The sequence below is a fragment of the Lissotriton vulgaris genome, chromosome 1_1 (genome assembly GCF_964263255.1).
Source record: "Lissotriton vulgaris chromosome 1_1, aLisVul1.2, whole genome shotgun sequence".
Lineage (NCBI taxonomy): Eukaryota > Metazoa > Chordata > Amphibia > Caudata > Salamandridae > Lissotriton > Lissotriton vulgaris.
The window spans coordinates 1,945,969,672-1,945,985,153 of NC_141685.1; the positions used below are offsets into that span (position 1 = coordinate 1,945,969,672).

At 45.2% G+C, this 15,482-nt stretch overlaps 1 protein-coding gene across 2 annotated transcripts in view; it reads left to right on the forward strand.

Moving 5' to 3' along the window:
• TMTC2 (transmembrane O-mannosyltransferase targeting cadherins 2) overlaps positions 1 to 15,482 on the forward strand; it is a 675,216-nt gene that overhangs the window by 177,579 nt on the left and 482,155 nt on the right. For both annotated transcript variants that reach the window (XM_086919639.1, XM_086919642.1), the window contains exon 2: positions 6,059 to 6,629. In XM_086919639.1, coding sequence (XP_086775765.1) covers positions 6,059 to 6,629 — 571 coding nt within the window. The remainder of the gene's footprint in view (positions 1 to 6,058; positions 6,630 to 15,482) is intronic.

The following is a 15,482-nucleotide window of genomic DNA, read 5'->3' on the forward strand; positions in this document are numbered from 1 at the left end:
CAGATCTGGATATCCTGACAAGTTGCCCAAAATCGATTAGATGCTAAAAGAAAGTTTGCGTGATGGGAGTTAATGTGACATGTATAATAAAGTTAATAAACTTGGCAACCCTCCTTATGTTTGACATGCGACTACTGCACTCCTCGCCTATCTGGTGGGAAGTCGAGCTCAACATGTGCACTAACACAACCGAAGATCTGCAATCCACTTGTGGCTCGTTCGAGAGAAGTACTAGATCTTACATGGTACATGCATTGATGGCAGCAGCGGGTGAACTAGAGGGTTGACTAATTCGGTTCCTCAGTAATTTCAGCGTATAACTTAGACATGTTTCGATATGCTCCTTGTGCACAAACCTTGCTTACAAGCACTTTCAACCTATGTGAAAATTAGAAGAAAAAAATTGCTTGTGATCTCTGCCAAAAGTTAACATGAGGTGTGGCAATTAATTTATTTTGAGCTCTGGAAAATATTCTCAACGATGCCATTGGCTCCTTCGAGGCGAAGCAGTTTCCTTTTTGAAGTCATGAATTTCCATATCATTTAACATGAAAGGGAGAGAGACTGGTGAATCCACAAAACATGAAAGGAGTGGAAAAATCGGTACCCACGCAAGTGTCTGCTTCAGAAGCTGTCAAAACTTGTGTCTAACAAGTACAGCCCTTGTTATCTGGGCGGGGATCACACCGTGTAAATTTGAGTCCTGTAAAGAACAGTGCATTCGCTGTTTTCCGGCTGTTTAGATAGGGTGATTGTTCCCATTTATTTTGGCCTGCTTCGCTCAACGCTGCTGATAAGCTTGTTTCCAGACATTGCAGTTTATTTGCAAAAATACATCACACATGTTTCCAATTACCCAACCCTGTTTTCTAAATGAAAACCGATTGCGCGATTGTGTTTTTAATTCATTGTTCTTTTCAGATGTTTCAGTTGTCAAGGGGCTGCTTTTATCACTGTCTGCATTGTTCGCTGGACTTCGTTAGTTTTAATTGACTCTTGGCGTTAGAGCACAGAGGCATTCTTGGGTTGTAAGGAAGCTACTTGTGGTTAGAGAGACTCCTTCTTTTAGTAAAAGAACCATATTTACAGTGACTGGTATGGTATAAGTATCATATCACACTACGGGTAGTTAAAGTAAAGTATTCTTAATACTGAATTTTTAGTCCAGCATTCTTAAGATACTATAGCGATGCGTGATTCGTGATCACCATCCCTTATGTCAGCATTATAATCTCAGCATGTTGATGTGGATAAAAGGCATGTCGAAATTGAGAACACAAATTTATGCTTCATTAAACAGAATTAAAAGTATTGAATGTATTACCATAGTTCAGTTCTTCTCAAACTTTTTAGAAACAAAGACAATCTTTTGTGACCCATCTAGCTTTAATGGACTTGAGGTGTGCAACTTTTTAATGTAATAAAATCATTGTGTGGTAGCGCGTTGTTATTTACCGACAGCACGTTTTCCATTGAAACAGCCACTAAATTTACACAGACATAGTTTTACTGATAAAACTATGCTGCACAAAAATGATAATGTGTGGAAATCGGATTTCATTGAATATCATTTGTGTATTACAAAGTAAAGAGTCGTGATCGTTTTTGATCCTATTAAAATCTTTGTTTCCATCACCCTTTCGAATTACAAAAAAACGGATTCATTTTTACTTTTGTAACTTCTGAATGTGTATGGTTTCTTTATAGGTATTTACATTTTGTTGAGTTTTGCAAAATGACGTCCTACAGCCTTTCCATTCACACTTCCTGTACCCCAGCAGAATTGTTGCACAATTCACTTTCCTTTTCTTTCTCTGGCTGCAAAGTGAGAGAAGTATGTAGACATCAATCCTCAAGTTAGAAAATAATCTGCAATTGGTCAGAAGATATTTCACCCCCTGTTAGCCCGGGCATCGTTTGGTTTGGTCTCCCTGGTCTCCCCTGACCTTTTTGGCTGTCAACCTCCTGTTTGGACCTTATTTTGCTGGCTTAGGACCTTGTATATTATCAACAGTAGTTCTGTCGGGTGCGAAACTGATTACTTCAAAGCATACATGAAAACATTTTACATTCCGTTACTTCATAGAACAACGAGCTTGGTTAACCATTCAAGCTCTCTTTTCCTTTCTATAATATAAATCCACACTATGAGGCAAAAATCAGTTTATCAAATAGTTATTCATTGATAAATGTAATTTTTCACATAATTTTCATTTAATTAATGTTCAATTCACGGTTCATCAACAGTACAGCGGCGCATTATTAGAAAAAAGTGACTAAACAAGTGACACAATAAGTGCAATGGTGACATTCAACGTGTACAATATACAGTGAATCAAGGAAGAAAGAAAAGGAAAAAAGAATAAATGGCCAGTATGTATCTCAATTTGGCGCAATCTCTTTTCTATGTCCTGAAGAAGACCCGCCCTAGCATTATGTAACATAGTATATAGACAAAACCAAGTGTGATACTGGTTAACTGTAGTTCTTATAGACATACGAAATGAACATTATTTACAATTAATGACTTATTTAAAAAAGGGGCGAAAACATTTAGTCCCAAATCTATTAGCAGTGCATAGAAGAACATTAAATCAAGTAAACTAGTCAGTCGATAAGATCCTGCACTCCCTCAATCGTTCACCTAATTGTGGAATAGAAACGTCGATTAAGTTCTGTAATAGAACTCAAAAGTAACTGATTTCAAACTCTCGAGTAAACCTACAGCCAACTGATATCCGTGCCTAGAGTCAACTGATATCCGTGCCTACAGCCAGCCGATATCTGTGCCTACAGCCAGCCGATATCTGTGCCTACAGCCAGCCGATATCTGTGCCTACAGCCAGCCGATATCTGTGCCTACAGCCAGCCGATATCTGTGCCTACAGCCAGCCGTGCCTACAGCCAGCCGATATCTGTGCCTACAGCCAGCCGATATCTGTGCCTACAGCCAGCCGATATCTGTGCCTACAGCCAGCCGATATCTGTGCCTACACCCAGCCGATATCTGTGCCTACAGCCAGCCGATATCCGTGCCTACAGCCAGCTGATATCCGTGCCTACAGCCAGCTGATATCCGTGCCTACAGCCAGCTGATATCCGTGCCTACAGCCAGCTGATATCCGTGCCTACATCCTGCTAATGTCCGTGCCTACATCCTGCTAATGTCCGTGCCTACATCCTGCTAATGTCCGTGCCTACAGCCTGCTAATGTCCGTGCCTCCAGCCTGCTAATGTCCGTGCCTCCAGCCTGCTAATGTCCGTGCCGCCAGCCTACTAATGTCCGTGCCTACAGCCTGCTAATATCCATGCCTACAAGCTGCTAATATCCGTGCCTACAGCCTGCTGATATCCATGCCTACAGACTGCTATCTATGCCCACTACTTACTGATATCCATGCCTACAGTTTGCTGATATCCGTGCCTAATGCCTGCTGATATTCATGCCCACAGCCTGCTGATATCCATGCCTACAGCCTACTATCTATCCCCACTGCTTACTGATATCAATGCCTACAGCCTGCTGATACCATAACCAGCCTACAGACTGCTATCTATGCCCACTACTTACTGATATCCACGTCTAAAGCCTGCTGATACCCGTGCCAGCAGCCTGCTGATACCCATGCCGGCAGCCTGCTGATACCCATGCCGGCAGCCTGCTGATACCCATGCCGGCAGCCTGCTGATTCCCATGCCGGCAGCCTGCGGATACCCATGCCAGCAGCCTGCTGATACCCATGCCTGCAGCCTGCTGATACCCATGCCTACAGACGGCTATCTATGCCCACTACTTACTGATATCCATGCCTACAGTTTGCTGATATCCGTGCCTAAAGCCTGCTGATAACCATGCCTACAGCCTGCTGATAACCATGCCTACAGCCTGCTGATAACCATGCCTACAGCCTGCTGATAACCATGCCTACAGCCTGCTGATATCCATGCCTACAGCCTGCTGATATCCATGCCTACAGCCTGCTGATATCCATGCCTACAGCCTGCTGATATCCATGCCTACAGCCTGCTGATATCCATGCCTACAGCCTGCTGATATCCATGCCGGCAGCCTGCTGATATCCATGCCGGCAGCCTGCTGATACCCCATGCCAGCAGCCTGCTGATACCCCATGCCTGCAGCCTTCTACCTATGCTCACTGCTTACTGATACCCATGCCTACAGCCTGCTGATATCCATGCCGGCAACCTGCTGATACCCATGCCAGCAGCCTGCTGATACCCATGCCTGCAGCCTTCTACATATGCCCACTGCTTACTGATACCCATGCCTACAGCCTGCTGATACCCATGCTTGCAGCCTGCTGATACCCATGCTTGCAGGCTGCTGATACCCATGCTGACGCAAAAACAACAGTTGATAGATCGAATTCAGAACAATGTCATACATTCACCCCAGTACAGAGATCTGGGCCTAAAGCCATCGTTTTTTTGCTCACCATGCCATTCCTGTTTGAACCCAGCCATCTGCAAATCAGTCTTGACCCTGGGCACCATGGGAACAGTCCAGCCCGCACTGCCAAGCCAGGTCTTCCCTTGACTCGAAACCAGCATTCTAGAACCGGTTTTGGGCTTTCAGCCCTCATCAGCCAGGATAGCTTGATTTCAGTGGCATGGAGAGCACAGGACTCACGTCTGAGCATACCCGTCCCACTCTGCGTGACAATTGCAAAAACAACAGTTGATGGACAGAATGCAGAACAATGTCATACATTCACCCCAGTACAGAAATTTGGGCCTAAATCCATAGTTTGTTTGTACACCATGCGATTCCAGTTTGAACCCAGCCATATGCAAATCAGTCTTGACCCTGCGCCCCATGGGAACAGTCCTGCCAAGTTAGGACCTCCCTGGACTGGAACAAGCATCCTAGGACCGGTCCTAGGATGCTTGATTCCGGTCCAGGGAAGACATGGCTTGGCAGTTCGGGCTGGACTGTTCCCATGAGGCACAGGATCAAGACTGATTTGCATATGGCCATGTCTGAACTGGGGTGGCGTGGTGAGCAGAATAACGATTAATTAAACCCAGATCTATGACAGGGGTGAATGGTTTGCCAATGTGCAGCATTCGGTCCATCATCTTGTGTGTTTTGCTGTTCACCCTATGTGGGAAGGGTATGCCCAGACGTGGGTCCCGTGCTCACTACACCTCTGGAGTCAAGCTATCCTGGCTGATGACGGCTGATAGCCAGAAACCGGTCCTAGGATGCTTGATTCTGGTCCAGGGAAGACATAGCTTGGCAGTTCGGGCTGGACTATTCCCATGAGGCACAGGGTCTAGACTAATTTGCATTTGGGCATGTCTGAACTGGGGTGGCGTGGTGAGCAGAACAACAATGGATTAAACCCAGATCTGTGACAGGGGGTGAATGTTTTGCCAATGTGCAACATTCCGTCCATATTGTGTGTTTTGCCGATACCCATGCCTGCATCCTGCTGATACCCATGCCGGCAGCCTGCTGATACCCATGCCGACAGTCTGCAGATACCCATGACTACTTTTACATGACCCAGCTTGTTTTCCACCTTTCTTTTACTATGATTAATTTGATAATGGTATTATTCGTATAGGGCACCAATGCAGGTCTATAGACATGGGTATAGTGTTCAGAGGTGAATGTCTGAGTAGTTTTTTTATTTTTTATAACGGGGTTCCATTACGCAGTAGTCATATGGTTGTATGAGTGCCTGTTACCTAGAAGCAGCTCTGCTAGTAATATGCATAATTGTACCAAATAGTGTACAAAGTTGACAAAAGAGCTAATCGGTAATGCCTATGAGCCCTAGAAGGATTTTTATGCTTAGCATGTGACAGTTGGAGTGTCAAGTCCAGGCTGAGTCACATCAGCTAAGGTGAAAGTCTTCAAGCCCAATAATAAAAATGCCTGTGAATGAGGGAAATTGTTCAGTTTGTCTGGTTTGCTTAGGGATTTCTCAACAGAGTTGGCTACAATTTTTTTAAAATTTATTTTGAACTTTATTGCTTGATGCATACTTTAATTTCTCTATTTTAATATGTTTATTTTTTCCCTTTTTAGCCGTGCTATCAAGACTAATCAGGACCTTGTCCCTGACACCCCCTGGACGCACATATTCTTCAATGACTTTTGGGGGACTCTTCTTACCCACAGTGGCAGTCACAAGTCGTATCGACCATTATGCACGCTCTCCTTCCGCCTTAACTATGCCCTTGGGGGGCTGGACCCGTGGAGCTATCACCTAGTGAACATACTCCTGCACGCTGCAGTGACGGGGCTCTTTACTAACCTTTCCAGGATCTTTTTTGGCGATGGCTACTGGACACTTATCGCCGGCCTTCTCTTCGCGTCTCATCCTATTCACACGGAGGCGGTGGCTGGCATTGTGGGAAGGGCAGACGTTGGTGCTGGCCTCTTTTTTGTGCTGTCCTTGGTATGTTACATGAAGCACTGTTCTACCAGAGGGTACTCCGCTAGCACGTGGAGCTGGTTCCTATGCACGGGGGTCTGTGCCGCTTGCAGCATGTTGTGGAAGGAGCAAGGGGTGACTGTTTTGGCGGTTTCAGCGGTGTATGATGTGTTTGTCTTCCACAAACTGAAAATGCACCAGATCATTCCTGCATTAAGCAAGGTGAGTAGGGAGCTCTGCTTCACAAACCTGTGGTTGTATTTTTTTGTGTAAGCTTAGTTCGTGACTTTTTTGTGATAAAAAAAATTGTATTGCTAATTTGATAGCCATCTTTTCACCATCCTCTAGAAAATCTCCCTTCCCTTGCTATGATGTACTTATTGGAAAAAATATGTAAAAATGAGTATCTTTAAATGTGATGGGCAGCTGTCAGTCTGTCCTGCTCCACCTCGCTGTCTAAACTGGCCCTTCCCCTCACTTTAATCATCCCGCCTACCCTTCTCCACCAAAGCCTGTAATGCAGTTGATGACCGCACACAGTTGTTCGCCCAGGGCTATTTGTATTTGTACAAGAGATGAAAATCAAAGTTATCATTTGAGTTGTACTTGCAAAAGTCTGGCAGAGAACATGGTCCTTAATCAAGTTTGTGCCCCATATGATCTACTTAATCCTTATTCAGCTATTTATAGCTCTGCTCACGCTTCCTTTTCGCTGGGCTTGACGTCTGTACCCGTTTGTTTGTTACGCCTATGGAAGCCCCCGGCTTGGGCGGGGTGTGTGGGAGTTGTTTGTGGGTCTGCCTGATCTTCTGCTGCCTGTCACCATCTTCTAGCAGGCTAAGGTTATTAAAGCAAGAAACTTGATGATTACTTGGGGATGTTCTTGATCAGTAGATAAGATTCAACTAGTACTTAAAATAAATTGCGTGTGCACGTGCACACACGAGAGTAGTTTACTATTTGGTGCTTCCAGTCAATTGGGTAAATCCGTACTAAATTTGAGTTGTACTTGTGTAATAATTGTAGTGGCATATCATTAACTCAGTAAGTGCTAAGGGCTTCTTCCTACCTGTGAGAGTGGTGAAAGTGTTAAGAATGCCTGCACGTCAAAGAGTCAAAAACTGTGAGAACTTTCAATGTCTAATAGTCTCTAGAAACAAACTAGGGTAGTAGTTGTGTGATTACTAATTGAATGAAATAAAATCGCGCGTACTGTACGATTAAAGAAAGTTATTGTGGAAATCCTTAGCAATCGCGATATACAATGTCTATTAAGACAAGGCTGTCCTGCTACACAGAGGCTACAAAGAATGTTGGCATTGTCACCGAAATTTAATAAAGGCTCCCAAAAGCAATTGTACGTAAATACTCAGTTATATATGTGACCAAGGAGCTGGACTCCGAAACGCGTCGGGCAGGACTTCCGATTTATGACTGAATAAATCAATTTCACATGCAAAACGGAGTTTGGGCTCGGTTCTTTCGCTCTTTGCCTGCAAAGGTATCCACGAAGGAAGTTATGACACAAACTTCCTTCGTGGATACCTTTGCAATCCGTTCAGCACTCCCACCGGCCGGCTCTGGACGCCGGTCACACAACGTAGGAACAGACCACAGCAACGCTCCAAAATCCTATATATATCGAGAAATATGCATATAACGCCAGTCTAAAAAGGCAAGTTTACAAGAAAACAAACACTTTAAAACACCTGACCGACCATTAACTTATTTTTGAAAATTGTCTGAACAGTATTCATACTCCATAAAATCATGAGCAAATTAAAACATGACCTATATCTTGGGTACTTCCAAGTCTGCAACAGCAAATAGAAAATGCCTTACAGCTTGTTTGCCAAATCTCAGTTTATGAAAGCATCCTCAGAATAATCGCTTCATCAGGGGTAATTGCTACATAAATAGACATGCAATATCATATATCATCAATGGTTAGTTGTGACTGCCTCTTTAGCTAGGAAATACATTACCAGTCTAGCTAAGTTTGTTGATTTTCCTGTAACTGATCTTAGCTTGCCTAATCAACTCCTCTCTTAATTATTGTTCATAAACTGTGTACCAACCTCTTATTTTGCTTCACAATATCCTATTTTTCCCTGAAAGTTAGCTTAAAACTATTTGCTACTTTTAAATTAGTAATTTATCTGGGATAGATTTTAAGTTTCGCTCAAGCAAAATTACTTATATCTTCAATAATTGAATAATTAACATATTTTTCTTTTATCTCCCTGTGCACTTATCTATTGATCCTTTCCATCTGCTTCTTCCGGTTTCTCCCACACTTATGTTCTTTTCTTTTTCCACTCGCGATCCTAACTCAAAATGTCCATTCTAAAACTAGAGAATGATGATCTCTAAGAAATTGGGTTACAGATTGTGTGGGGTGAAGCCCTACTCTAGCAGAAGATACAATCCTTGTCAGGGTGAAGTAATAAGCAAACCCCAAATTATATGGTTAATCACAACAGCAAAAGTGCACCACAACATATGGCATACGATATGTAATATTCAATGAGTCACGAAGGATGATATTCCTCAATTTGATATCTTTTATTCCAAGAGCATAAATGGAGCACCATACAGCTGACTCGTTTCGTCCCAATAGGGGACTTCTTCAGGGCTTATGTTAAAAATGACAACTTCAGAGATGATGACTACCCGAAGTTGATGAAAAAATGGCACAATGATTGGCGAAAAGCTTGTGTCCTTTAATAAGGGATAAAAGATCCAAATGATCCCATAAATGAATCCGCTGTACTTCAAAATATAGAGCAATGAATTCTGATACGTCCAACCATAGTACGTCGGGTAACAATTGATAAGAGTCTATCTGTAATCCAAAATAACTAGTAAGTCCAATATGTCGCGAAATCAGAAAAATACAGATATAGATTCGATGCCACAGTCGGTCTATGATAGGACCGTTCGGCGAAAATCCAAAAGGGTTGCCCGTGACGACCGCGATGCGTCCTCCGGCAGCATGTGTATCCGCACATCTCGTTTATAACATTCAGAAGACCACCGACCAAACTTCTGTACTGCTTATCCTGTGAGGCCTGTGGCTGTGGCTTCCGTGACCGCTCTAATTCTGAAAGAATGGGAACCGATTTGGAAGGGTCCAATCCCGCTGCCCTAAGCGCTAAACCAAGGACCCTATTGAACTGGAATTTGATGAGGTGTGCCAGCCTCGTGGGTTAAAAAGCACCCCTGACCCGAGGACTGTTTGCCAAGAATGACTCGAGGTTGTCCAAAAGACTGCAAGAGCTTTCTTGCTCTTTATGCAATATAACCTGGTCCCCTGCCACCCTGGTCCATTTTTGACCGAGGGATTGATCGAGACACTGAACCCCCCTGTAAATGGACATGTGCAAACTGAAGCTCTCTATGCCATTCCTTCTTGTTACCCGCCACCAGTTCCCCAATCCTGAACGTGCCATAAAAATCTAGGATAAATGCTACGCTGAACAGATGGACCTCCCCTGTGGATCTACACACGCTCCCCAGCGCTCCTAATACTGCTGCCAGTGTGTGGATGCCAATTGGGCACCGGTCATCTGGTTGTGAACCCTGCAAACATTGCCACCCCTTCAGATCCCTCTGCACTATGAAAGTGCGGGTGGGATCCCGGTGTCCCTGCATTTTCTCCAAAAAAGAAATCATCAGGTGGCTCAGTGCGCATGCTTCAGAACGCCCCTATCCTTCAATGCCCTCAGAAATGATCAGACAGCAAAGTATTCATGCCAAATACCGACCCAGCCTTCCTCAAGGACAGTACAATAGGTGCTAAAAGCCCCCTCTTATTTTTTATTTTATTTTATAAAGTGGCCCGCCTTGTCCTGGGTGCTAGGCTGGCTGCCACGAGGTCCGATAGGTCGGGCACCAAGTTGCCATTGATGGTCTGGTAAGGGCTTTGGGCTTTCCACTGCTTTTGGGTGGTATGACCCGAGCACCTGCATCTTGAAACAAGCAGAGCATCAGTAGCATGATTCAGCACACCTGGGGCAGTCTTGGCCCTAAACAACACATTCAATTTCATGCACTGGAGCACTATCTCTTTTAACAGCCTTATTATAATTTTACATTTAGCTGCCTCTGGATAATGCACTCAACTACTGACATGTTGTCAGACCAAAAAAGCACAGAGTGATTGCAAAACTGTTCTGGCCAACTGGTTAATGACACCTGGATGGGGAACAGCTCCAAGAAAAAAATGTTAGCCATCAAACCAGACTCCACCCACCAAGACTGCTAATGCTGTGTGGACCATGCCAGGCCGACACCAAACCCCTCGCTTCCCGCTGTGTCTGTCATCAGGCCCAGTTCTTCACTGGACCTGGGAGGACTGGGCCACACCACGGTGCCATTGAAATCACGCACGGATGCCATTCAAATACATATATCCTGACGGACCTCACTAGACAACCGCGTGTGGTGGGGCTTCTCCCTCAGGCAAGACATTGCATGCGTGACGGAACGGGAAAATGGGCGGGCCATGGGGATGGTTTTTAGCGCAAAGGGTCCACAGTTTTTCCTGGCGCTAAAGGGACTCAAAATTCCTGCATGAGTGTGCAAAAAGACTGTAGCGACCCGCCACACTCCTGTGAACCCGGTGAGCCCAGGAAGAGGAAATCGTCCAAGTAGTGGAGAACCCCTGATGACCCGTCACCTGCCTGAAAACCCATTTAAGAAAATAACTGAATTTCACAAAGTATGATCAGGAGACAGAGCACCCCATGGGCATGCACTTGTCCATGTGGTATTCCTCTCAGGTTGAAAACCCAACAAATGAAAATCCTGCAGGTGCTCGGGGAGTAGGCGGAATGCTGATTCAATGTCTGATTTTGCATTGTACCTGGCCCCAGCTCCTGAAGCATCTGTATTGCCTGATCAAGAGTGGCATATCTGACGGAGCATGGAGCACTGTCAATAGCATCATTCAGTGATTGGTGCCTGGGAGCAGACAAATTGTAAATTAAGCGAAATTCTCCCGCGTCCTTCATGGGCACCAGTCCCAGCAGCGAGCAGACAAAACACAGTCTCAAATGGGCCAGCCACCCTCCCCAGTCTCAGTTATTTCCCTATCATTGCTACAGCTACCGCTACTGCCTTGTTGGAACTTACCAACTGTTGATTCCGATAGTATGGAACACCTAGGATGCCAGGTGCAGGAATTCTAAAACCCTCCTTGAAACCTTCAAAAATAATCTGGGCTGTGGTTGGGCAACTCTATCTATTTAACCACGGTATCAATGCATCTATCTTCACAGGGAGGGAGCCCTGATGAGGAGTAAGTCACTATTCTTGCTTCTTACCCCCTTTGTCCTTTGACTTCTTAAAACATTTAGACTCTGGGTGAGAGGGGAGGCCACAGAAGGAACAAGTCAGTTTGAATCTACAGGAACGTTGCCTGTTATAGTACCAGCACGTCCCCGCGTGAGTCGCCTTCGCTCTCCTAAACTCCTTATTGTTCTCCTTCCCACCCCACAACCCCGTATTCATCATGTACAAAGGCATTCCTATTCTAATAACATGTAATTTGAGCGCCTAAACCGGTAAAACACTCTGCCATGATTGCATTAAAATTTGAGAAACCCTTTATCCAATTAACCAATGTCTCATCAATCTTCTTTTTGTAAGGCCAATGGCCCCACTGGAGTGGGCACACTTGTTACACCTTTTTTCTCTTCCTTTTCTGACTTGTCAACCAACAATTCAAACCTATATCCACATATTTTCCTTTCAAATTTTTTTGTTTCACCTCCTGTGGGAGGCTCCCTTGGGGACCGTATTTCCCCTCAAGCACAGACTCGGCAACAGTTGCGTCATACATGCTGCTGCCGTGTGTTGCTTCTTGGTGCAATCTCCATCCGCCGCTGCACCCTTTTTCTGTGGTTCAGGAGCACCCTTGCTGTTCCCTGCAGCGCCCTGAACAGCTCCGCTGGCTGCAGCTACAATCTGGGCTCCCACTGGCTTAACCCTTTCCAGCTGCACCACCAGCTTCCTAGCCTTCTCCAAGCTCCCCCTCAGCCAGAAAAGCCCCACTGCCTGCCTCAGGGGTCCATGTCCATGACACTGATGACCACGGGAGCACAGCTGCTAAGCTGGCGACTAAATCCGGGTGATTTACCGGTCCGCCCAATGGCACCTCACTGGGGACTAAAATCGGCTGCCCAGGGCCCCCCTTCATTCAACTCTCCCACTGGCACCTCACTAACAACAATAGCCAGCTGACTAGGGCCCCCATGCCTCCCGGCGATACGCTCGCTGGGGCCCCCCAACCGGGCCCCCCAGATGGAATATCCGGACTGGTGCTGCAGGCCCCGTTATCCCCACCTTGGAGCACACGGGGCACCTGTCCTTCTCTACCGCCCTGCTTGACTCTATCCCTCTTAGGTACTGGTGGGAATGCAGCTCTCGGGGCTACTCCAGCCCTCCTGGGCCTTTCCTCAGTTAAGTCTTGCCCCTCCACCAGGGCTTATCAAGTCCACCAAGGACTGCCCCCTATCATCCATCCTGCTCATCATTGCATCAATCAGCATTTCCATGCGGGAGCGCTTCTCCCCTTTCTGCAATTTAGGTGCCATAGTTACTCTTAACTGGAGACCTTAAATACACCCACTGCACCAATGTACAAGCAGTGCAACCCAATTTCCTAATACCAGCACTCTGGCTGCCCCTGGGTACTGCTGGCCCCAAACCACAACCGTGTCCTGACGTAAAAACCCTAAAGCACACAGGTCCCAAGTCACATCCACAGCCTGGGAAACTAAAGCAAATGGCAGATTCAGTCTCACCTTGAAACCCAACCCCCAGAAATTACTTGTTAAAAAGAACCCACAGAAACATTCCTGCAAAACCTTGCAACTTCACTTAAAACAAGGGGCCACTCCAGGAACCCCCACTTGCTGGAACAGCCTTCACCACCTAACACTTCTTTTCCCCTTTCCTGGGACTCCTAGCTAGAGCCGCCACTGCAATCACTAAATTGCGGGTCGGTGAGTGTAATCACTCAAGCCTGCATGGCTCCCAGCTGGCCCAAAGTAGATAACAGCTGACTCCCCCAGCGCGCTGCCTGCTAGCACCAACATCTGCAAAGGGAGACACATAAGAGAAAAAAACTAAATGAAGAGCTGGAGCTTGTCTATGTCCCTGCGCTGCGATGAGGCAGCCAGCAGGGCGCGGAGACAATGGCACTTCGGGAGCAGTGAGGAAAATACCTTTTAAAGTGCCTGTGAGAAACCTGCAGGAACCAGCTGGGCCTACCTTTGTTTCACCGGAGGTGCTTGAAGCACTCCCGGGGCCACCCCGCGGTCAGCCAATTACTGTGCGCGGTTGGAGCTCGTGCCGGCAACGTTATATGCACCGTCACCAGCCCTGCCCTCTCTTACTGGCGGGTACCGGCACAACTGCCATAGTTGTGGCGTACCCAAGTCTGAGTGCCGTCTTCTCCATTCTGTGCTCAGCCCGCTGGTAGCTTGGCACAGAGCAGTTTGTCTTAACTTAGAGGCAATCTGTAAATTATTTATGCAACTCTTCAAACAGCAAAAGAGTAAAAACACAGCTCACGAAAATCCCAAACCAATTTAGAAAAATGGAGTAAAATTTGATTTTAAAAAATCAGAACCAAAACAACAAAAATCCAATCAATAGAACTGGTGATATGCAGTTTTGAATAAAGTGAAAATAGCACGAAAAAGCAGAACGCTGTGTTGTGGCGTTACTAAGTACCACAGAAGAAGAAAGGTACCCCCTAATTACTTTCAGGTCCAAGAGAAGGGGGAAACCACAAATAGAGAAAGAAAAACCTCTTAAGTGACCTATATTATTTTACAATCTGGCCTCTTGGGGCTCATTCATAGCAACCAACCCAGGGTCAATAACATACAGTACATAAATTGAAAAATGCACTATTTTTATTGTTTGTTTTTTTCATTAGAAAATATTTTATACTATTTTTATATAATGTTATTGCTATTCATGGTCAATCAAAAAAGTTCTTCATTATTTTACATACATATAACAAATAGACAATTGCCAATGTACCTCCAACATTTTGGTATACAAAAATGCTTCATTACTAAAAGCATTACATTTCAGCATCTGAACAGTAGATAGATACTTAAACAATTAATTAGATTGCTTCAAGTTATACCAGTGTCTTCATCTGTGGCTGTGTTGGAGCCAAGATTGCCAGCATTTCAGCTCTAAAATCAGAATGCAATTAAAAAAATGCACAGATAACCCCACACTCAGCATCTATACTTCATTCTCACCCATCAAACTATTTTAGTCATGCTAACGCTCATTTACAAAAGAGATCCAATCTCTTCGGAGATCCTCAACTTGTCAGAGACGGATTATGTCATTCGTGGAGATACGAGTGTCACCCGTCCGATTCCTCTGGTGTGTGTGTGTGTGTCTCTGAAATGGCTCTCCACATATACAAATATGGTCTACATTCATTCAGGGACTACCCATGCACTCATCCAAAGACCCAGGCATTACTCTTGCAATCATTCTTGCACTCCTCAAATGACCCAGACATTAGCCTCCCACCAAACCTTCCACTCAGGCACTACTCATGCACTCATCCATTCACTCAGGCAGTATCCATACACTCATGCTGTGCAGTGAACACTGAGGGGAGCGCAAATTGTGCACTGCATGTACCATGTACAAAGGAGAAAATTTTCTGGGTTATGATATAGTTATGTTTTTCATGACCTCATGTACCATTTATCACACATTCCTAATGTTCTTTTTTGTAAAACTTTCAATCCGGCCCATTGATTACACTTTATCCGGCCCCAGCTTGAGATCACGGCTCGAGCTGGAGAGTACGCCCCGGGTGCTGAGAGTACGCTTCGAGTGCGGAGAGTACGGTCTAAGTGCATAAATTCTGGCCCGAGTGTGGACATAAAGTTAGGAGTCGTCGTTGCATTCTGTGAATACCAAACATCATAAGTGCCTTCCGTGAATGCCAAAAGTAGTAATGTTAGGGTTTTGTCTCAGATTAGTTCTGTGAATCGGCCACTTGGTGTGGCGAGGCAATGCCCTTGT